Raw genomic sequence first — 25,774 nt, 5'->3', positions numbered from 1 at the left:
ATTATATTTAACATTTAAAACATATTTAAATATTGATAAATTAGAAGTTAAATTTATTAAAAGAAAATATTATCAAAAACTATCAATAAAGTTAGTGAGTTTGGGGAAAGTTAGTGAGTTTGGGGTTTGGGTAGTTCAATTGACAATAGTATTGGAAATGAAGTCTTAGTGAGTTTGGGGAAAGTTAGTGAGTTTGGGGTTTGGGTAGTTCAATTGACAATAGTATTGGAAATGAAGTCTTATCCAACAGGAAGTTTTGGATTGAAATTTTGTGTTATTTTTTATTAGAGTGAGAAATATAGTCTTACCAAACTTACAAAAAAACCCAACAAAATATACTAAATGCTAAAAATATACTTTATATTTATGAATTTGCTTCTAAAAAATATATATATATATATTTTTGGCTTTATATTTATGAATTTACTTGTAAAGATATATATATATTTTTGTTGTTGATTGATTTTAGGAAGATCTTCACCCGGGAGTCAGACTGTGATCCAGCAACTCGTTTTTTCTTTTTACAAAACCAGCTACCATCGGCAGTGGCGGAAGATATTATGAAACTGGAAAATCAAACTACCATGTTTGCAGCGGTGCAGAAAGATATTATGAAGCTACAAAATCAAATACCCATGTTTGCCTTACAGATGATCCTCCAATGGCAGGCAGGCACAGATCTTGATCTCAACTCAATTTTAAGACACATTTGGCACACTCTATCCCCTTTTCTATACAAACGTGACAAGCTGGATTCATATGTTTTAGCCGCTCCCTCATTAAGGCCAGATTCACATCTTTTAGGGTTCGTGTACGAAAATATCATCCGCCCTTCGGATCCCACAGATCATGCAGAACACAATCGAATGTGGAAGAAAAAGAGGTACATGATCAGTCTCCCATCAGCTGTAGAACTCAGAAGAAAAGGAGTGAAATTCGCTGCGCACGTTGAACATCTCAACGAAATCCGTTTCGATAGCAAAACCTACACGATTCACTTGCCCACCATCGAAATGGACGAGAGAACAGAAGCTGTCATGAGAAATTTGGTGGCATTCGAGGCATTCGTTTGCAAAAAGGAAACGAAACCGCTGATGTGCTATGTGGCCTTGATGGACTGCTTGATCAACACAGCCGCCGACGTTGAGGTGCTGAGAAATGGCGGTATAATCCACAATGGCTTGGCCACCGACGAAGAAGTAGTCGGTGTCTGGAACGGAATGCGGAAAGCAATGGGGAAGGGTAAGTACGAACCAATTGAGTCAGCCACTGATGGCGTTACACTTTCTACACGAATTACGAATATATAATGATATGCGCTGAACTGAAATATAAGTACTTTCCAAGGGCGTGCCTTGTAGCATCTACGTTGGCAGGATGTATCGTATTGCTTTTAAGTATATTGCAAGCCATTCTGTCGTGTGAGCAAGTCCGGCTTCAACAACAAAGCATGAAAAAATAATCGTATCGTCGTCGGGTATTGTGATTGGATTTACTTGCTGAACTTTACATAAATTGCTTTTCACTGTATATGTTTGCCTGTTTTTTGTATGGGGTGGCAAAACCCACCACTTTTTTTCTTTCGGGCAGGTTGAAATGTATCAGTGTGTTATTTTTTCTATCCTTGGCGTCATTTCCCACCCCTTTTTTTCTTTCGGGCAGGTTGAAATGTATCAGTGTGTTATTTTTTCTATCCTTGGCGTCATTTCCCACCCCTTTTTTTCTTTCGGGCAGGTTGAAATGTATCAGTGTGTTATTTTTTCTATCCATGGCGTCATTTCACTTTACCGTGGCATGGCAGGGCATGGAAAGCTTCACAACCCAGTGGCATGGCAGAGCAGGGAAGGCTTCACATTCCAGTGGCAGCGCTCTTTTCTTTCATACAAGATGAAATGTATCAGTGCCTTCACATTCCAGTGGCAGCGCTCTTTTCTTTCATACAAGTTGAAATGTATCAGTGCGTTTCTCTTACTGTACTTGGCGTCACTTCACTTCCCAATGGCATGGCAGGGCAGGGAAGGCTTTGTTAGAGGTCTTAAGTTTTCCAAATTTTCCTAGCTTGAAATCTGCAACTGTTAAGCGTTTTCAAGGGAGAATGCACTCTATGTACAGATTATTGTTGAGATATAAATTTGTACTATTTATTACCTTTGCATTCTAGAGTTATTACCTTTGCATTCTAGAGCAAGCACTGTTTTGGTTTAAACTAAATAAAAATGTTTATGTTCAAACAACTGGCACCTGATACAAAATTTAACACAAACTAGAGCATATTGAAGCAGAGAGGTTGATAGTGTAAAGTCCTTTATTATTTTTAAAAATACGTTTTTTAATTTATAATTATTCAATATTATTTATTGACTTTTGTTTGTTTAGTATCAAAAGGTACGAAGAGAAGTTAGCAAGCATATAGTATTTTAATTTGGCATTGTCCAAGGAAGCCCTCAAAGTTATTTTTAGGGACGCTTTTAAAGTCATCTTTAGAGTAATTTTATCATTTTTTTTTTAATTTTTTTAAAAATCTAAATACAAAAATGTTTGAATCTCTTTTTATTATGGTGGAAATAGATTCAACTCCATAAAAAAACTGAAAATTTTTTCAAGCTTAATGACTGTAATCTAAATTTCCTAAAATTTCAACTGAATTTTATGAAAGCTCTTACCTAAATAATTTTTACTATTTTCCCAGCAAAATTATGACACTACACTACTCTTTAATTTAATCAAAATTTGTACCCAGGTGAAGCGTTAGGGAAGCGAATATTCCCAGCGCAACCTACCACATGCCACTTCCTTCGTATCTCTTGAGGCACCCAATGGCAATTCTGTGTCAAATCTATTTCTATGTTAAGAATAATGAGGCAATGTGTAGGACTAATTTCTAACTATCTTTGAGAATAATGAGGCAATGGGTAAGACTAATGTTTAATTATGAATAACTGTGGAAGGAAAAACCATAGTGTATTTATTATGTTACTGGTAAGTGACATATAGTGATGTTTTGTTGGGTGGTGACTTCAGTTCATCACTGTCGCCACCAGAGCACCAAAGCCCAAAGCGTGACGCCACAACTGTACCAATCCCTTATCTCCAACGTGCGCAGATCACCACTGTACCAATCCCTTATCTCCAACGCGTGCACATCACCACTATACCATCCCTCATCTTTAACGTCTCCAAGGTGTTCATCATTGTACCATCTCTCCTAAGCAGCTTCCATAGCGCAAGGCGCAACGTCATCACTGTACCATACCTCATCTCCACGACAAAGCCCATCCCTCATCTCCACGCCAAAGCCCAAGGTACAACGTCACCACTGTACCATTCCTCATCTCCAAAGCCCATCGCTCATCTCCACACCAAAGTCCAAGGTGCGATGTCACCACTGTACCATCCCTCATCTCCAAAGCCCATCCCTCATCTCCACACCAAAGACCAAGGCGCGGCATCACCACTATACCATTCCTCATCGTTTTGAAATGTATTTAAATACTTCATATGTATTTCATTTAATAGGAATTCCTTGTTATGGTTGTAACATGTAGCTCAGTAATCACATCAAATTTCATAGAGCTTATTCTTTAATGCTTGGCCGGTTAGACTAAGCGTAGTACATGGAGTTGTATCATCGGCATAAACAATTATGTGGCCAAAACAACAGACTAAAACTTTGCACCAACATTGTTTAATGGATGGACGTGGCATACGATTAGGTTGAAAGTACCATACTTTAATGAAGAGCTAGTTTCTGGTGTTAATGTGTGTTAAGTGTGAAGCCAAATTCACAGAGGATTCTAGATTAGATCTTTCTAGATCTCCAAGATTCTAGATCTTTCTACACCGCCATTAGTTTCTAGAATCACATGCAAGATTCTAGATCCTCCTACACCGCCAGTGGTTTCTAGTTCATTCCAAATCTCCATCTGAATCACATACAGGATTCTAGATCCTTCTTATGCCTCTATAAATTTGTAATTTCTCTGGCCAAGGAAAGCAACCCAAGGCCCAAGCCTGTTATGTAATGCAAAGTGATTTATGTTCTCCAATGATTGTTTTATCTATTCCGCTGTTTCTGATTGAGTAATCTTGTTGTTTCTCCATTTGTTTGTCTCTGAGTATAAATCCGTTGTGTGTTATGTATGCTCTAGTCTAACAACTGGTATCGGAGCCAAGTTTGAATATCCACAGTGCAAGCCGCTTAGTGCCATCACCTTGCTCTGGCAGCGTTCGTTAAAATGTTGGTTGTTACCCCTGGAGCTGTTGAAGGATCCGTCCAGGAAATAACTGAGGAACGCTGGAAAAGACAGTTGCTGCAAGAAAAGCAAGGTTGTGGATCTATGTTGAAACGTGTTGCTGGAGTTTGAAAAGTGGAGATTCGTGGAGATTGGAGTTGAAACGTGGTGTCCGTAAGTTTTTTTTACATCAAGCTTGCACGTATACGTCAAGTTTTTTCACAAACCAACATATGTATGTGTGAAATGTGAAAAGGTTAAAACATTATATATGTTTTTATATTTATTATGAAACATATATAATTATATGTTGGAATTTTGAAAAGTATATTTTAAAAAGGAGCACAAATTTTGAAAAGGGTATTTTAAAAGGAGGAAGGTCATTATTACTAAATTTTAAAGAGTAATAATTAAAGTTTTATTTTTAAATGGAGTTTTTGTGTTTTGGGGCATGAATTTGATTGAAAATGGAGACAACAGTTACAGATATGGAGAAGTTGAGTGGGGCTAATTTTGCCCTATGGAAATCACAGATGGAGGATATACTGATTTTAAAGGATTAGTATTTGCCGATTGAGGGCACAACAAAGAAACCCTCATCGATGACAAATGAAGAGTGGAATAAGCTAGATAGAAAGGCAATTGCAACAATCCGCCAATATTTAGCAAAGAATGTTTATTTCAATGTGTCTGGAGAAAAGACGACAGAAGGATTATGGAAGAAGCTCCATGATCTATATGAGAAGAACACAACATCAAACAAAGTGTTCTTGATGAAGAAGCTTTATAATCTCAAAATGAAGGAGGGTGCTTCAATTGCTGAGCACTTGAATGCATTTAATATTATTACTAATCAACTTGCCTCTGTTAAAATCATTTTAGATGATGAAATTAGAGCTATTTTGCTAATGTGTTCTATGCCAGACAGCTGGGAAAATTTAATTGTAGCTATGAGCACTTCAACAACTACAGGGACCCTGAAGTTTGATGATGTTAGCAACAGTTTAATGAATGAGGAGCTGCGACGCAAGTCAATTGCAGAAAACCAGGGAGGAGAGGCTCTAGCTCTAGCTGATCGTGGTAGGAGAATGGATCGAGGTCGGCAAGGGCGATCAAGATCGAGAGGCCGATCAAAATCAAGGAGAGGAAGGATCATCTGCTTTCATTGTGGCAAACCCGGGCACATGAAGAAAGAATGTCAATTCTGGAAGAAAGGACAAAAGGATCAGAGACCGTCTAGTACAAATCACAAGTCATCCAGCACAAATGAAGGTGAGACTACTGTTGTAGCCACAAATGGTGATGTGTTGTTTACTATTTCAGTAGAGGATGCATGTGTATATACATCTAGTAGTGGCTTTGATTGGATCCTTGACTCTGGGGCATCTCACCATGTAACCCCATGCAAAGATAGTTTTGTTTCATATAATCCCAGTGATTATGATAGAGTGTATTTGGGGAATAATTATTTTTGCAGTATTATTAGAGTGGGAGATGTCCAGATCAAGATGAAAGATGGACAAGATATATTGTTGAAACAGGTCAGGCATGTACCAGAAATGCGCATGAGTTTAATCTCTATGGGACGACTGGATGATGAAGGCTATTCGACAAGCTTTGGAAAAGGAGGTTGGAAAATTAGCAAAGGTGCATTGGTCATGGCCAAAGGACCCAAGACAGGAACATTATACACATTGAAGACACTGATAGGAAAATCAGATTTGGCTGCTGTCACAAAAGAAGGAAATTCAGCAGATCTGTGGCATAAGCGTTTGGGTCACATGAGCGAGAAGGGCTTAAAAATCCTTGTTGATAAAAATTTATTGCCAGGTTTGAAATCCTACAGTCTTGATCTTTGTGAGCATTGTATATATGGTAGACAAAGAAGGGTTTCATTCCTTAGAGGTGGCCATGACAGAAAGAAAAATGTGTTAGAATTGGTACACTCGGATGTGTTTGGGCCTGTTAAAATCAAATCATTAGGAGGAACATCATATTTTGTAACATTTATAGATGATGCATCCAAGAAGGTTTGGTAATATCCTATGAAAAGTAAAAGTGAAGTGTTTGGAATATTTCAAAAATTCCATGTTGCTGTTGAAAGAGAGACTAACAAATTGCTTAAGTGTTTAAGAACAGATAATGGTGGAGAATATTGCTCAAATGCATTTAGGGAATGTTGTAACAGGTTTGGCATAAAGCATGCGAAGATTGTGCCTGATACTCCTCAACAAAATGGTGTTGCAGAAAGGATGAATCACACCATTATGGAAAAGGTGCGAAGTATGTTGTCCAATTCCGGTTTGGAGAAGAATTTTTGGGCTGAAGTAGTCAGGACCGCTTGCTACCTCATAAATAGATCTCCAACTACAGCCTTGGATGGCGGTATCCCTGAAGAAGTTTGGACTGGTAAGAATTTGAATTATTCTCACTTGAAAATCTTTGGATGTGAAGCATTTGTACATATTCCCAAAGAAAATAGAACTAAGCTAGATGATAAATCTATGAAATGCATTTTTTTGGGATATGCAGATGAAGATCTTGGTTATCGTCTATGGGATCCAGTCAAACATAAAATTATTAGAAGCAGGGATGTTATATTTAATGAGTCGAAAATGTTCAAGAGGACTGTAGGTGAGTTGGAGGTCAAGAAAGTTATTGACAGGTTTGAAGAGCAGCAGGAAAACATACCACCAATACAAGAAAATGAACAACAAATTCAGGAGCATGAAGAACAACAAGTGGAAAATAATGAACAAGAAGAAGAAGGAATCTTGCAGGAACCTTTACAGGAGATTCAACCTGATAATTCACCACCACAGTTGGTTCACAGATCTTCTAGGCCTCATAAGCCTTCACAAAGGTATCCTCCTTCAAACTATATTTTGTTGACTGATGAAGGTGAACCTAATTGTTTTCAAGAAGCTTGTAAAGTCGAGCACAGTAAAGAATGGAAGAAAGCAATGGAAGAAGAAATGAACTCTTTGCAGGAAAATAAAACTTGGGAGTTGGTAAACCTCCCAAAAGGTAGAAAGGATCTACAAAACAAATGGGTGTACAGGATTAAGCATGAAGGTGATGAAAAGGAGAGGTATAAAGCAAGACTGGTGGTGAAAGTTTTTGCCCAAAAAGAAGGTATTGACTTCATTGAAATTTTCTCACCTGTTGTTAAAATGTCATCCATTAGAGTCATTCTTGGTCTAGTTGCTGCTTTAGACCTAGAATGTGAACAGTTAGATGTAAAAACTGCATTTCTTCATGGTGAATTGGAGGAAGAAATTTATATGGAGCAGCCATAAGGCTTCATAGAAAAAGGCAAAGAAGGCCTTGTTTGTAGGTTGAAGAAGAGTCTCTATGGGTTGAAACAAGCACCTCGACAATGGTACAAGAAATTTGATTCATTCATGTTGGAACATGGTTTTCAGAGGTTGGAAGTTGACCATTGTGTCTATATCAAGAGGTATGATCAAAGAAAGTATATCATATTATTGTTATATGTGGATGACATGTTGATTGTTGGGCATGATAAGAATAAGATCAATAGGTTGAAGAAAGATTTGGGTAACAAATTTGCAATGAAGGATTTGGGACCAACACAACAGATATTGGGCATGCGGATTATGCGTGACAGGAAAAACAAAAGGTTGTGGCTGTCACAAGAAAAATATATCAAGAAGGTGCTTGACAGGTTTAATATGAAGGATGCCAAGCCAGTTGGTACACCCCTTGCAACCGACTTCAAGCTGAGTACTGAATTATGTCCTAGTAATGACAAAGAGAAAGAAGAGATTAGAAGAATTCCTTATGCTTCAACAGTTTGCAGCTTAATGTATGCCATGGTATGCACACGACCAGACATTGCATATTCAGTGGTAGTGAGCAAGTTCCTTACCAATCCAGGCAAACAACATTGGCAAGCAGTAAAATGGATTTTAAGGTATCTCAAGGGTACTAATCATTAATTGTTTATGTTTTGGTCATGATGAGACTGTGCTTGAAGGATTTACAGATGCAGATATGGCTAGAGATATGGATACCAGAAAGCCCACTACAGGTTATTTGTATACATTTGCAGGTGCAGCAGTATCCTGGGTGTCAAGGCTACAAAGAATAGTAGCCCTCTCTACAACAGAAGCAGAGTACATAGCTGCAACAGAAGCTTGTAAAGAGATGTTGTGGATGCAGCGATTCCTAGGAGAGATAGGAATAAAGTAGGACAAGTATGTGTTATATTGTGATAGTCAGAGTGCCATTCACTTGGCGAAAAACCCAGCATTTCATTCAAAAACCAAGCACATTGACTTAAGGTACCATTGGATCCGACATGTCTTGGAGGAAGACCAATTATCCTTGGAAAAGATCCATACAGATAGGAACCCTGCTGATATGCTCACTAAGATTCTACCACGAAATAAACATGAGTTATGTAAAAGCATGGTAGGACTCGGTGTGACTTGATCACTCTTATTTGGCTTCAAGTGGGAGAATGTTAAGTGTGAAGCCAAATTCACGAAGGATTCTAGATCATATCTTTCTAGATCTCCAGGATTCTAGATCTTTCTACACCGCCATTAGTTTCTAGAATCACATGTAGCATTCTAGATCCTCCTACACCACCAGTGGTTTCTAGGTCATTCCAGATCTCCATCTGAATCACATAAAAGATTCTAGATCCTTCTTCTACCTCTATAAATTTGTAATTTCTCTGGCCAAGGAAAGCAACCGAAGGCCCAAGCCTGTTATGTAATGCAAAGTGATTTTTGTTCTCTAGTGATTGTTTTATCTATTTCGCTGTTTCTGATTAAGTAATCTTGTTGTTTCTCCATTTGTCTGTCTCTGAGTATAAATCCGTTGTGTGTTATGTATGCTCTGGTCTAACAATGTGAATAGACATTCTCCAAAAAAATTGAGCTAAACTGACAAACCACTACCAAAGTGGAGATTAACCGTAGTTCCATTCTGTTGTTTGGAAACATTGTTTTGGATCTCTGAAAACAAAGAAAGGTGCCTCACCTTGGAAACTACCTGGAACCACCCTTGGCCATTATTTTAAGCTCAGGAAAAGATTTGTGTTGTCTCTACTTTAATTCAAAAGAAAGAACATTTGAGTGCATCCTGTAGCTGGTGTTGAGGCCCATGAAAGAACAGTTGAGTGCATCATGTCGCTGGAGTTGAGGCCCATTCCTGCATTGTTGTAGCAGTGACATGGGGTCACTTTTTGCGTAGACTTGGGGTTGGAATTCTGCATAGCAATGATGTCTTCTTTTGCCAATTGGGTAAGAACAATTAATGCACCTAAAATTATGGAGAGATACTTTTGAAACACTCAATTTCTGCAAATTACACAGCTATGATTCCAAAAATTCTTGATTGAAATTCGTAAAAAAAATGTATTTTGAATATACAAAATAGATGCAACATTTTTAAAAAATTCGAAACACCGAATTTCTACAGATTATACAGCTAAGATTCCAAAAAAATCTTGACGAAGCTCCTGCAAAATTGACCACAAAGATGTGACAAAACAAAATGCCTAAGAGTTCATTAAATTTACTTAATTTATGTAAATAAAAGTCCTATGAACATAAATATAACTGGACATATTGAAATTAGCGATAGATTTAAGCAAAACTTCAAAAAGTCTTGCAAAAAGTATTCCTGTAATGATTGTGAAATCCTTGCCGTCCCCTCGTCCCCTACAAGCATTATACCATTTTTGGAAATCACTAAGATATTGTTTTGAATAGTTCACTTAGCATTCATTGCATCGGGAATTCATCTATGACCATTTCTTCTCATGATTTTTGAATAGTCCGCTTAGCATTCATATGACCATGTCTTTTCATGATTTTTGAATAGTCCACTTAGAATTCATTCATCTATGACCATTTCTTCTCATGATTTTTGAATAGTCCACTTAGCATTCATCTATGACGATTTCTTCTCATGATTTTTTAATAGTCCACTTAGCATTCATTCATTTATGACCATTTCTTCTCATGATTTTTGAATAGTCCACTTAGCATTCATATGACCATTTCTTCTCATGATTTTTGAATAGTCCACTTAGCATTCATTCATCTATGACCATTTCTTCTCATGATTTTTGAATATTCCACTTAGCATTCATTGCATCGGGTGATGCTCACAGGGGTGAAGAAATGGGATTGAAACTAGTGAAATGAATCACATAGCGTCAATCATCACTTTCAGGGCTTGCACCCAGTAACCAGGACTTTCTGAGAGGTTACACATCCCAGATCACCTCTGGCTCAAGCACGCTAAATTGTGGAGTTTTTCCCCACAATCAAACCCACTTAGCTTGGTACCCCATTTGCAAAACCTTAGCATGTATTGTGCCAAATGGGGTAGCAAGCTAAGTGGGCTTGATTGTGGGGAAAATCTCCACAGTTAAGCGTGCTTGAGCCAAAGGCGATCTGGGATGGGTGAACTCCTGAGAAGTCCTGGTTACTGAGTGCAAGCCCCTGAAGTGATGATTGATGTTATGTGATTCATTTCACTAGTTTCAATCCCATTTCTTCACTCCTGTGAGCATCACCTGATGCAATGAGTGCTAAGTGGACTATTCAAAAATCACGAGAAATTAGTTAGTTATGACTACCTCTCATGGAAATGGTCATAGATGAATGACTTACTTAACGCAATTGAATCCGAAAATGATATCCAATATAATGCACTGCAGAAACCCCAATACTTAATTATATAAGTGTTTTATTTTTTATTTTCTAATAAATATTTTTTAGGATTTTTTGAAATGTTAGTCATTTTTACACAATAAACAAGAGAAGCATGCCAATATACAAAAGTGACATTGTCACCACTTGTGTCACGACCAGGAGTTGAGGAGCGCTCATATGTGCGATGGGCGATGGAGTGAGACAAACTTCGGTATGTGCGACGAGTCGACTTCACGACGATGAGCGGGTGCGTTCGGTTGAATGTGCCCGACGATGCAGCAAGTTACTTGGAGAGTCAAAAAATCGAGAAGTGGAAAATCGGCTAAGTATGGGTGCATGCACGATGAGTTTATATGAGGTGTCGAAAAACTGACGAGTTGGGCCAACAGAGGGTGGTAGACGCCCTGGGCGAGTCGATGTGTGGAGAACAGACGAATTGGGTGGCCAACGCATTATTTGGCATTTTCATGGGCGATTTGTGTAGTCGACCTAGGCAGGCCAACCCACCTTAACGCATGGAGGATGCATATATATCGGAGATGACAAGTTGGAGAGAATCATCCAACGAACTCAAGCGAACAAGCATTTGCTAGAAGCTTGGGGACGCAAGAGAAAAGAGATAGAAGCAACGGCGAGGTGCAGGCAGACCGAGGGTCGTAGTACCTAACCAAGACAGGGAGAAGTGAGTTGCAGGTCTGCGGTGCAGATGAGTTGTGGAAGTCTACCAGTGCGACGAGCTGCGGAAGTTCTGCGATGCAGACGAGCTACGGAAGTCTGCCAGTGCGACGAGATGTGGAAGTCTGTCGAGTTGCGACGAGCTGCGAAAGGTTTGCAATGCAGACAAGCTGTGGGCAAGTCTTCCTGGTGCATATGAGTTGCAGAGGGCATCGAGGTGCAATGAGTTGTGAAGGGCACCGAGTTGCGATGAGCTGTGGAAGGTTTCTGGTGCGATGAGCTGCGGAGTGCGACTCGACCTAATGGGGTGGGCGCCTCTGCCTGGTGACAAGTTGCACGACACAACACGGACGTGGGCAGCCCTAAACAAAAGCTAAAAGTGGGTGTTGCTGAACGAAGGGTGACCCGACCCGGTGAGGTGGGTGACCCGACACGACCAGGGCGAGTTGCTGAAAATTGGTAGAATTGATAAGGTGAAATTTGGGGTTTCTTGGCAAAGGTTGTACTTGTAAATAAATTTGTAAAAGACTAAATTATTATTATTGGGCAGACTCTAATCTGGGAGCTACCCCTACCATTAAAATAAAGTATTTCCGTTGTGCATATTGATAAATGAAGATGATGGAAATGGTAATTCCGCTGTGTAACGATGAATGCTTAGTAGAAGAAAAGAAAAATAATTAAGTGTTGAATGTTAGGCGTAGCCTGTACTCATAAGTATTGGTGAAAAGAAAGTGGGTAGCGGTGCCGCACTTGCCTATGTGCGATTGAAAGACCACCACCAGGATAGGGGCATGACCGTTGGTATTAGAGCTTTGAATTCCACGGGCTTTGTTGAAAATTTGAGAAGTGAAGCAGGGGTGAAGCAATGTGCTTGGGCCAAGTTGAACGACAAAAAATGGCAATTTGGGAAGAATGCCAAATGAGGCTTTTGCTAACCTTATATAGGTTGAGGCATATGAAAGAAGAGAACCCACGAATTCAAGATGAAATTGAGGTCTTGGAAAGGAATGTTGAAGACGAACTTCTTCGACTTGGTTGGGAAATGGAGTAGGATGTAGCTGCAGATTGTGATGAAGAAGAAGAAGTCGTGATGTATGAGGATGTTGTAGATGTGACAACGATGGAGGAAGAACTTGAGGCACTTCCAATTTCTCAAGTTGGACCAGGATCATACATATTGCAGACATTGATGGATGAAGGCACTCACATGGAGGAGCCTCATGATGAAGTAAGTATTACTATTACTACTTGTGTTTCATTGGAGCTTTTGGAGGATGGGCCATATGTAGGGAAGGGAAAAGACAGTTTGTCGATGCGATGGACAACCTTACCATGGATGTCTACGATGAGACCTTGTGCGGAGAAGCAAGGAACATTGATTGTTGCAAAGCTTGTTGGGGCAATTTGTGACCTCATGGCAGGGGGTGCAAATGCTCGTGACAAGGGAGGAACATGATGATCATTGTGGAGGATGGGTCATGCTTTAGCCATATGGAGAATTGGCTAAGTGCCCGACATGACTCATGGACATATTGGAGAGAGGGCACAATGGAGTTTTGATGATATGATACTTGGGTGGATTTCTTCATGGCTGAGACCAAGAGGTAGTCTTGGTGGACCTTCAGTGGGGGAGGCCACGATGATGGAAGAGACCTTTGATGTGACTTGATATGATGATATATGTGGTTTGAGTGACCGAGGGCACTAAACCTGATTAAAGACTAGGAAAAGATGACTGATGTTGTGATGAGTCTACGTAGTTAGACAACATGGGCAGCTTGAGTCATGGACATCAAGTTGGGTAGATGAAGCATGGAAGACATTATGCAGGAGCACTTATAGAGGTGTCACTTATGGGCATCCGATGAGGAGTGCCAAGGAAGTGATGTTATGCAGATAGACTTGTTGATGCGAAATGGATACATTTTACTTATGAGCCAATGGCAATGTTGTGCACTTTTGTACAACAAGGCCATGGACTAGTTGGATTTGTGAGTAGACTATGGGAGTATCCATACTACATGGAGTGTAGAGGCATCTTGCAATGGAATTTGAGGCCGAGACATGTATGCTTGCTGAGATGTTGGATGGAGATGATTCATGGGAGCTCATGATGACTTGAGATAGTTGCAACCATCAGAGACTTCATGTCATGGTGGTCTTGGAGTATCTGATTCATTGAGGAGTTGAGTTCAATGGTGGACCTAACTTTGGTTCAGTATGGGATGCATACTTTGGGCACATTTATGGGGTGTGTTTAGGAGAGTGACTTGATGGGGATGATCGAGACGAGACACTTTGGAGTTGATGGAGTTGCAGCGATGATGATGCCTTGGTGGCAACACTTGGCCATGGGTTGAGATGAGACTTAACTATTTTTGATAGACATGGAGGTTGATTGGTTTATGACCATGGGTAGCACATGGATGATGAGACAGGTGTATACTTGTCCCTTTGATAGGCTTGAGGCATGGCATATTACAGATGTGATGGAGGTTGCTTCATGGACCTGGATGTGGCATATTGAGAGTCGATTTGATGAGAGGATATCTTCATTTTGAGAAGATGGACCTTACACATATGGATGATGATGTTTGGATAGATGCGAAAGATTGATATGCAACACATCGACACCAACATCATGGGCAGCATATTGCGGATGAGATGGAGACTACTTCATGGACCTAGGCATGGCTTACTTACATTTTGATGGAGATGGGATGGATTTTTGATCAAGTTGATGTTGTGACAGGATGTTGAGAGAAACGACCAATGATGGCATGAGGATGTGCATTCTCATGGTTTGAGCGTGACAGTTGGGCTGATCACCAGACTAGTTCAAGTCATGAGGGTTGATAGTGCATTAAGATATGTTTGAGTTGAGTTGGAGTATCATGGCAATAGTTCACATGATGGGGTTCAACACGATATATGTTGCAGTGATAGCATGTAGCTTGAGTTGGAGGGACCAAACTTCCACAGTGGGGCAACATGTGGAGATTGCAACGGATGTGGTTGATGATCATGGATTTAGGAGACTTTCTTATTCATGGAGTCATGAACCTTTGTGGTTTATGCGATGACGGAGCAGAGATGGGCAGCATGGAGATTTTGGAGATGTTAGAGCTAGTGCTACTTTGTGATGTTGTATGATGGAGTTGTCGAGGAAAACAACCGTTTAAAGTGGGGGTGTATGTCACGACCATGAGCTGAGGCGCGCTCATACATGCGATGGGTGACGGTGGGAGACAAACTTCGGTTATGTGTGACGAGTCTACTTTGTGACAATGAGTTGTGCGATGATGTGACAAGTTACTTGGAGAGTCAAAAAACCGAGAGGTGGAAAATCGACAAAGTATGGGCGCATGCACGACGAGTTTATATGAGGTGTCAAAAAACCAACGAATTGGGCCAATAGAGGGTGGCAGACGCCTTGGGTGAGCCGACGTGCAAAAAACGGACAAGTTGGTTGGCCAACGTATTATTTGGCATTCTCATGGGCGATTTGTGTGGTCGGCCTGGGCAGGCCAACCCACCTTAATGCATGGAGGATACATATATATTGGAGATAGAAAGTTGGAGAGAAGCATCCAACAAACTCAAGTGAACAAGCATTAGCTAGAAGCTTGGGGAAGCAAGAGAAAAGAGATAGAAGCAAAGGCGAGGTGTAAGTAGACCGAGGGCCACAGTACCGAATCGAGATAAGGAGAAGCGGGTTGCAGGTCTGTGGTGCGGATGAGATTTTGAATTCTGTCAGTGCGACGAGCTATGGAAGTCTGTCGAGTTGCGATGAGTTGTGGAAGGTCTGCGGTGCAGGCAAACTGCAGAAGTCTACTGGTGTGACGAGCTACGGAAGTCTGTCGAGTTGCAATGAGCTGCGGAAGGTCTATGGTGCAGACGAGTTGTGGGAAAGTCTGTCCAGTGTGGACGAGATGCAGAGGGCCGTGAGGTGCGACGAGATGCGGAGGGCGTTGGGTTGTGACGAATTGCGGAAGGTTTCTAGTGTGACGAGTTTCGGAGGGTGACCTGACCCGGCAAGGTGGGCACCTCTGCCCGGTGACAAGCTGCACGACACGACACGGACATGGGACACCCTGAACGAAGGCTGAAAGTGGGCAATGTTGAACGAACGACGACTCGACCCGGTGAGGTGGGCGAATCGACACGAGCAAGCCGAGTTGCTGAAAATTGGTAGAATTATTAAGGTGAAATTTGGGGTTTCTTGGAAAAGGCTATACTTGTAAATAAATTTGTAAAAAACAAAATTATTATTATTGGGAAGACTCTAATTTGGGAGTTTCCCATCCCATTAAAAGAAAGTATGTCCGCTGTGCATATTGATAAATGAAGATGATGTAAATGTTGTTTCTGTTGTGTAATGATGAGTGCTTAGTAGAAGAAAACAAAAATAACTAAGTGTTGAATGTTAGGCGTAGCCCGTACTCATAAGTATTGATGAAAATAAAGTGGGTAGTGGTGCCTCACCTACCTATGTGCGGTTGAAAGACCACCGCCAAGATAGGGGCATGACAACTTGGCTCTTGTTATAAGTTTTGGATTTGTTTTTGGAAATTTTTTTTTCTTCTAGAATCTACTTAAAATTTGGTAAGAAATTGTTCAAATTACAAGAACTTATGAGTTGTGAATTCTCCATTATCCAAATGTCTCTTAAACTTGTTAGAGTGCAATGAACAAACACATTTTAAATAATAAAAGATGACAATTTAACCAAAAATTATTTTGCAAAATTTATAAAAAATGTTGGACAATGCCAAAAATAAAAATACATAGGAGTAGCTATAAAGCAATAACACAAGTAGGAAATATTGTCATAATTTCTGAAATGGTGGTCAACATGAGGTGAGTGCCCAAAGTATATTTTCATAATCATAGCTTGCTTAGGGTAGATTTTCATAATCATGGCTTTAAATAGATAAAATGGTTTAATCTAATGTGTAAATTTTATTAAGCTCATGCACAGTTCTTCATCTTCCAGGTGCTCCCAGAAGGGATGCACAAATTTTTCCTTTGTCTCCATTGTTTAGAGGTTTTTTTCATCATTATGTCTCATGCACTTAGCATAACAAATTTGATCTAATATACTAAAAATAGACAATAGCACAAACAACAAAGAAACCAACTCATAGCACTAACTATCTAGAGGTTTTGTTCATCGTTATGTCCCATGCGCTTAGCCTAAGAAATTTGATCTAATATACTGAAAATAGACAATAGCACAAACAACAAAGAAACGAACTCATAACACTAACTACAAAATAACTCAAAAACCTACCAGTACAACTCATCAGAGGACAACTCATCAACCAAACAAGTCACAATTCTAGAACACTCCATTCCTACATTATTCTAACATCCCCTTTAATGAAGAAATATATTTTCCATAATGCCTAGTTGTTATCTACATATTTCAAAGTTTATCTTTCCAAGAGGCTTGGTAAAGATGTCAACTACATTTTCACTTGTATTGCAATAGATTAAGTCAACATCCTTTGAATGTATATTTTCCCTTACAAAATGGTGTTGGACTTCAATATATTTTGATCTGGCATGATAAATTGAATTATTTGTCAACTTAATAGAACTCTGGTTGTCACATTTGATGTTTGTTGGACCTTTTTATTTTTTTCCAACATCTTCAAGAATACTCACGTAAATACATGATGGTGGGTTACATTTTTGGGCCAATATCAAAATTTTACTCTTTTATGGAATTGAAGCCCTTAAAATTCATATAAGCATTATGAATTTTGATTCAGAGTAAAAAAATAATATGTGGAGAATTATGTTCTTCTCCTAATTATATGTTTTGCAAAAAAAATTACTGTCGTATAATATGCCAATTTTCCATTAACTGAAATGCTTGTCCTTGCAAATTTTTGCAAATCTTAAGAGATGTTCATGTGTGTTTGCTTAGCATAACTTAGTATAAAATGTGTAATTTTTAAATATATATATATATTTATATATATATGAGCACGATCTACATACGGAGAACTAAGTTTTTCATATTAAATATTTATTTTTTATGCAATATTTATTTTTTTGAAGGTTGGGAAGTAATATTTCAATTGCATTTTGCAGACACATGTTCACGTAAGTTTTTTTTTGAAACTTTGTGTATTTTATGTTATTGATTTTTTATTCAAGCATTATGTTTAAAATAAATTAGATAAAAAATATAATATGCATTCGAAAATGTCAAACTCATATGCCATTGGATAAAGGGTTAATTCTCCAATCCAACATGATCAACTCTGCCACTTAAGGACAAATTTTTCTTGGAGTCCCCTAGGGTACAAAATGGTGATGCAGAGAAATTTGCAGAAGAGGAGTTAAAATTTAGTTTTTTAACGTGGTCAGAAAGTTGCCTTGAAGCCATTTATAAAATTTATTTATTCCACAAAAATAATTTTTAGAAATATTCAAATATATTTAAAACTCTAATTTTACTTAATTCTAATTCTAAATTTATTTTATTTTACCAAGAAAATAATTATAATAATATATCAATAATTTTCTATAAAAGGTTTTAACTTTGCTTTTTCAATTTTGAAATTCTTAAAAATTATAATTTGTTTATTGTTTTGATTTTAAATATAACATATTTTTATACTTAATCAATTTATAAATCTTTTATGTAGAAAATTTCAATAAAAATAATTCAATTATAATAAATAAATTAAAAAAAAAACAACAAACCAAACTAAACTTTTATATATTATTATTTTAAAAATAATTTCATTTACACATTTAAATTCAAATTCAAATTATTCAAATAATGTTTTAAAATTTGTGATTTCCTTATATTTACGCCGTAACGCATTCCCTATGAAAATAACTCTCCTCCCTGGCCACCTGTACTTTCATGAGTAGTTGAACTGAATGTTAGACGATTAAAATAATCTAGACTAGTAGATTGATTTTCGACGACAGGTATTAATCAGTTACGCCGTTATTGAAGTTAAGACGGTTTCCCTCTTAAAAGAATTGCATGCATTAGTCAGTTACGATTATTCAAGTTAAGCTATTATTCAAGTTACGCCGGTTTCCCTCTTAAAAGAACTGCATTTATTTTCGCTGTCATAGTTTTTCCACAAATTTCATTGAGAGTGCCCCCAATATTCTTTATATTCTATTTCAATGGACAATTTTGACCTTGTTTTGAATCTTATTTGTTTTCTTCGAACGTGTTTTGAATATTCATATAATTTCCAGGAAACTGGGCAACAAGCCTTTTGGAATTCAATTAACATTCCAATTACGCGCAGCAGAGGGGTTGCAAACCTTTATAAAATGGCATATGGGCGTCGTATGTTTGTGTTATGTTACAGCTATGCGATATTTGGAAGTGGAAGAAAATGGAGTTGGGAGCACAGATAGCCTCGAAGGAACCAGAGGACGTGCAGATGGAGGTGATGGTTAATGGAGTGGAGAATGAAGAGGGCGATGTTTTAAAAGGAAACAAGATGCATGCTAACTCTCATGGCAGCAAGTTCAAGCGGGTTGACTCAGATTTGGAGTCGAGTACAGTTTCTGGAGTGGCTACTCATGGCTCGGTTAATATCAATGATAAATGAATGCCATCTCGTCTTTTAATAAGAAGCAAATTTCTTGGTGCCCTTGCTCAAATGTTCTAATATTTGTAACCTGCACATTTGTTAATGACATATTAATTGGATTTTGGTTTAGTAATTGGGAAGTCAACGTGGATTTTAGTTTACTAATGGGGAAGTTGACAGAATATAAGTGAACTGAAAAATTATTTGATAACAATAGGCAATACGGAATAACATAATGACTTATTCTGTACCACTACGTAACTTTTAAGAACTTAACATGTGGATATTATTCCTATAGCATTTTAATAAATATTTTGTTCTTTAAATATTTTATTCTTTAGAGCAATTCAGGTAGTACAAAGTTTGGATTCTAATTTATAACTTCTCAACTAAGTAGAATAAGGATCCTATCCTATTGGCCAAACAAGGACAGAATCCACTCTCTAACTTCTCAATAAAGCTAATTGCATAAAGATTCCAATCATTTTCATCACTCGCATTGATTTGCGGTAGAGTTGATAACATAGTGTAGGTTGTACCACATGCATGTTTAGCTTCTTAGTTTGTCAAATTCGCATTGCAAGGTATTTTAAGTTATTATGTGGTGGTCATTTGCATGTGATATATCATGACATTAAGTGAGTTAACTCTTTTAGCCTAATCACATGAATGCGATACACATTTCGTGAACATTAGTGTTTTTGGATAGTGTCTTTATGGGTACCTAATTTAAAGTTGGTGGTGAACATTTGCTTGATGGTGGGGAGAGAGATTACAGGTGGTGAACGAATTCGAAATTTTAGTGAATTAGATTATCTTATTTTAACTTATTTTCTTATGTTTAATCATATAAATTTGATTTATTTGAAAGATTTTTTTTTTCTATAAAAAATTTATATGTAATGATAGTGTTCATCCAATTCAATATGACATGTTTTTCATCAAAAATTGATAAAATAATAAATTCACTCCTTTGCATTGAAAATGGATTTTGAATCTCTTGATATTTCCCACAAATAGATCTCACATGGTCCACTCATCTACAAATGGTAATTTAGACTAGAAAATTGTTTATTTTCCATTGGTGATAAGGTTTTATCTTCCAATATTACTTAATATCATGATCATTTCAAAATCTAATATGAAAAATGGTTTAATTTGATTCAAATGATAATTTCAATGTAATACTTACGAATCATTTCATTATTTTCATAAAGAAAATTCCATTTCAAAATCTAATATGAAAAATGGTTTAATTTGGTTCAAATGATAATTTCAATGTAATACCTACCAATCATTTCATTATTTTTATAAAAATAAATAAAAAAATCCATTGGTGATAAGGTTTTATCTTCCAATATTATTTAATATCGTGATTGTTTCAAAATCTAATATGAAAAATGGTTTAATTTGGTTCAAATGATCATTTCAATGTAATACTTACCAATAATTTCATTAATTTTATAAAAAAAATTATATGTAATGACATTGTTCATCCAATTCAAAATTCAATGACATTTTCTTCATAAAAATTTTATAAAATAATAAATTCACTCTTTTTCATAATTTGATTCAAATGATAATTTCAATGCACGCTAACTCTCATGGCAGCGAGTTCAAGCGGGTTGACTCAGATTTGGAGTCGAGTAATTCACAAAATTCAATGACATGTTCTTCATCAAAAATTGATAAAATAATAAATTCACTCCTTTGCATTGAAAATGGATTTTGAATGAAGTATACATTATTTCACACTCACAAAAATTTCAAAAGAAGTTAAAATTTTATTTATTTATAATAATAAAAAATTATATTAACAATAAAAATAAAAGGATGGCTAAATTTGTCCTTTTTTTAATTTTTCTTCTATTTTAACTTTTTTTTTTATTATGGGATATGATTCATGTTAGAAAATGTTTCAGGTAAATTTGATAACTTTGTAATGTAAAAGGGTAAAGAATGGACATGTAGAATGCAGAAGATATTTCTAATGATAAAATGTTAAGTATGTCTTTTATTTTTTAAATGTTTGTTTGCATTGATTTTTTTGTATGTCAGGATTCTCGAATTTATGTCTTACCGCGTTTCCGCGTTTCCTTTGCAACATCTGGTGCAATCACTAGTTTTATTATTTTAAAAATATATATTGTAAAGCTAAGTGAGCAGTAAAAATTCTATATAGAGGACATAATTGCGTGCAATCACATTTTATAGATTGAGAGAGATGATATATAAACGCATATACCATTGCATCCATTACAACTATGTTAGTTATAACTTACAACTATTACAACTATATTATTGCACTCATTACTTTTCCTGAACAAGTGGAATATATATATATATCTTTTATTTTATTATATATGATTATGGCGAAGGGAATCATGTTTATTGACTTTTGAGTGAATTTTATAAAATATACATTTCCAGTAGCTTCAAATTCATATTTTTGAGTTACAATTATCGATCTAAAAAATTATAATATTTATTAAAATCAAATTGATAAATTTTCTTATGTTTAATCAATTTATTATTTAAATTATATTTATAATAGATTTATTATTTAAATTATAACATTGAAAATTTAAATTATCATATCAAAATCTAATTTTTAAGTTACCAAATTATAAATATAAAAATATTACAAATTTAATTGCAAGTGCGATAGCATCCTTCTTCAAATCTATACACCAAAATGCAAGAAATGTAATGAAAAATTAATCCACATCATTGTTAATTACCAATTCAAATGTAATTATTAATTATTTTTTTAAATTGTCAAATAGTTACAATTTTAAATTTTGCATGTCATTATTGATATTTACATAAATTTTAAAATTTCCAATTTTATGGCTCGATCGTGCTCCTAACCTAGGGTTACATAGGATCTCGATAGAGAGTTAGTTTTAATGCCCGATCGAGCACTATGCTCGATCGAGCCATCTTTTTTTCACCTAAACATGCCCACATCCACCAAAAAGTCTAACCTAGCTCCATGCTTTTACCTCCTCCTTAACTAAACAGATTCACAAGTTGCATTGGTCAAGGCTTTATATTCAGCTTATGTAGATGACAAATAAACAGTTAGTTGTTTCTTGTTGCTCCATGATACGATCCCCAGTCCTATTTTGAATGCATATTCAGAGGTTGATTTTTTATCGTCGGGATTTCTAGCCCAATCTGAATCAAAATAACAAACCAACTTAATATCAAATTCATCAGTATACATAATACGAAAATTAAGTGTTCCATTTCAAATATTGAAGGACTTTCTTTGTTTCTTTCTAGCAGCTTTCATAAGGTTTAGCTTTCCATTTCAAATATTGAAGGACTTTCTTTGTTGCTTTCCAACGGCTTTCACAAGGTTTAGCTATGAACTGACTAAGGATGCTAACATAATATGTTATATCTGACCTGGTAGTGGTGAGGTAGTTCAGAATTCCCACCGGTTGACGAAACAAAGTTCCATTCACCTCTTTAGTTCCATCATCACTGTACAAGTTAGCATTATGTTCTAAAGGAGTAGATATTGCCTTGCACTCAATCATATTGAACCTTTTGAGGATTTCCCTTGTATATTTTCTTTGTGTGATCAGCGTCTAACCAGATTCGCTCCAAACTTCAAGGCCTAAATAGTAATGCAATTCACCAATATCCTTGATCTCAAATACCCGTGACAATTGAACTTTAATTTCTTCAATCAATTTGGATGCATTGTCTATTATGTAAAGATCATCAACATATAAAGATATCAAAGTAATATTCCCATCTTCATCTTTTTTTATGTATAGGTTAGAATTACTTTTACTTCTCATAAAAGAAAGAGTCAATTTTCACATACCAAGATCTTGGTGCTTGTTTCAAACCATATAAAGTTTATTTAACCTACAAACAAGATGCTCATGTCCCTTCTTTACAAACCCTTTAGGCTGAACCAAACAAACTTCTTCTTTTAACTCTCCATTCAAAAAAAAATATTTGATCTTTAATTTGCATGAATTCAAGTGGTTTCAAAAAATTCCAATAAACCATGGTTTCAAGTATTTTTCAATAATTTGCATGGTTTCACATGGTTTTCAATAATTTGCATGGTTTCAAGTGGTTTTCTTTAGTTGTTGTTGCATTTCACTTTTAACTACATAGTATTATTTTCAATGCTTATTTTATCTTAGTTTTATTGTTTCATTCTCCATTTGTTTCTAGTTTTCAATCATATTTCCTAATGCATACAATATGGAGCAAGTAATATGAGAAGTGAGACAATTTGAATTTTCTGTATTTGCATGAATTTCTTGAATTACATGATCTTCTTGTTTTCTCAACGTCTAATGTATTTTTCTCATCCTTTCTCCAGCTTTCTCTTGTATTTTCTCTATGGATGGAAATTTTTTTGCTTTTCTAGATCCAAATCTCCAATTTCCCATGTTTGTTGTGAATCCTTGTGTAAACGCTCTAATATTTCTCTATGAATGAAAGTTTGATGTTCTTTGGTCTATAATTGAATTTAGAGACTAATTTATTTGTTGATAGTAGGGGCTTGATCAAGTCCTCATTAGAAAACTTTTAAGGTCTAAAATGGGCCTACGAAGAAAAATGTACAACCAAAATAAACTTTATACGAACTAATAAGATTCAAGATGATGATGTCAACCATGGGGGATGATTCACTGTTTTTGGGGTAAAAAAGTAAAAAGATTAAAAAATAATAAAATAATAAAACTACTTTTTCAACTTATCTCCTTAACGTTTTACTCAAATTTCGAGTTGGAGTACCTGTTGGATACAAAATCTAATTCCTCATCTAAGGACTACCCAGGTTGCATACTTTTGATGGACCACGCTACACAAAAAATGAGAAATACATGAAAAAACGCGATTGCAACCATGTTTTCATGTATTTCTCATTTTTCATGTAGAAGGGTCCATCAAAAGTATGCAACATGGGTACTCCTTAGATGAGGAACCAAATTATGCATCCAACGAGTGTTCCCGCTTGAAATTTGAGTAAACCCATAGGGGGATAAGTTGAAAAAGTATTTTATTTTATTCTTTTATTTTTAATTAATTAAATTTTTTTTTCCCTCTAAAATTTGATGGTGTGATCTAATATTATTTCTTTATTTCCACTATTATTTTATAGTTTCCTTAGGAGGCCCATTTTAGACCTCAAAATTTCCCTAATTTAATTCATAGCATCTTACACTAATAGCATTAATAAAAGTTGGTTGAAGGTTGGTGGTTTAGGCTTTTAATGGCTTGATCGAGTCATTGGTTATCCATGGATACGACTCGATCAAGGGTTTCTTTGATGTTCGACTGAGCAATGAATTTTTAATCTAAGCGCTCGATCGAGCTCCTGAGGTCCTAAAAATCATAGTTTTAGCACCCCTTATGTTGATTTCTTTGCAACCCCATTTTGTACCCTAACGGATTTAGGGCATAATTTGTCCTTAAGCGGCATAGTAGATCATGTTGGATTCGTGAAATAATCATCTATCCAATGGCATATGAATTTGACACTTTCGAATTCATATGATATTTTTCATTTAATTTCTTTTAAACATAATGCTTGAAAATGTTTTGGACGGTTTCAAAGGGGTTGAATAAACAATCAACAACATAAAATATACACAATGAAAAAAATTAAAAAATTACCACTATCTTCGTTTACGAGTCCTCTTCAAAAGAGTACTTTTGGTTTTTCAATTTATTTAAAGAGTTGGAAAAAATCTTATGTGAACTCATGTGTCTCAAACTGCAATTGAAATGTTACTTTGCCAACTTCGAAAAATAATAAAAAAAATATAATTTTGCATAAAAAATAATTTTTTAATATGAATAACTTAGTTCTTTCTATGTAGATCATGCTAACACACACACACACACACACACACATATATATATTAGACTAAGTTATGCTACATGAACACACACATACCTTCTAATTTTTGCGAAATTTTGCAAGGACATATATTGCATTTAATGGAAAATTGAGAGATTATACGACACTACAATTTTTTGCAAAAAATATCATTAGCACAACAACATAGTTCTCCACATATTTTCCTTTTACTCTAAATCAAAATTTACAATAATTATATGAATTTTGAGGGTTGCAATTCGATAAAAGAGGAAAAACTTGAAATTTCATCGCCACATTTGGCCTAAAAGTGTAACTCATCTTCATGTAATCACCCATTTTACATTTTAATTTATTATTGTGAAATAAATTACAGTTTTTGTTTTGTGGTATTGATAAGCCATGGTATTGACCTATGGTATTGTAGAAAAAGTTATTTACAAGTTAATAATATCCATGATAAAGTGGGGGTGAATATCCATGATTAAGAATCTTGTTATATTGTACGTTTATTGTAACATTTTAATTTTTATGTGCTTATTAATTAAATTTAAATATGGTTAGAGAATCATTATTAGTCAGCACCAAGGCATGATTACCAATTGACATTTGCATAATATAATGCCATGTGAATAATCGTCTTACATATTTTATGTCATAATTTATGAATATGGTTGCAATATTCATGTATGATTTTGGATATATGTGTAGTTTTTTATTCTTAAA

At 36.1% G+C, this 25,774-nt stretch overlaps 1 protein-coding gene across 1 annotated transcript in view; it reads left to right on the top strand.

Annotated features, from left to right (window-relative positions):
* Positions 1-461: 461 nt before the first annotated feature.
* The window catches only part of LOC149227015 (uncharacterized), a 63,166-nt gene continuing 37,853 nt past the window's right edge, over positions 462-25,774 (top strand). Inside the window, 5 exon segments of the mRNA XM_089380375.1 lie at positions 462-1,242; positions 1,802-2,025; positions 11,659-11,822; positions 15,366-15,603; positions 18,961-19,185. Of these exon segments, the coding sequence (XP_089236501.1) occupies positions 561-1,242; positions 1,802-2,025; positions 11,659-11,822; positions 15,366-15,603; positions 18,961-19,185 (1,533 nt within the window). The 5' untranslated portion in view covers positions 462-560.

This window comes from Pinus tabuliformis, chromosome J, assembly GCF_031772625.1.
Source record: "Pinus tabuliformis cultivar Carrire ecotype Pingquan chromosome J, CPIR1, whole genome shotgun sequence".
NCBI lineage: Eukaryota > Viridiplantae > Streptophyta > Pinopsida > Pinales > Pinaceae > Pinus > Pinus tabuliformis.
The sequence above is the reverse complement of the archived record's forward strand: the minus strand, read 5'-3'. Positions and strand labels throughout refer to the sequence as shown.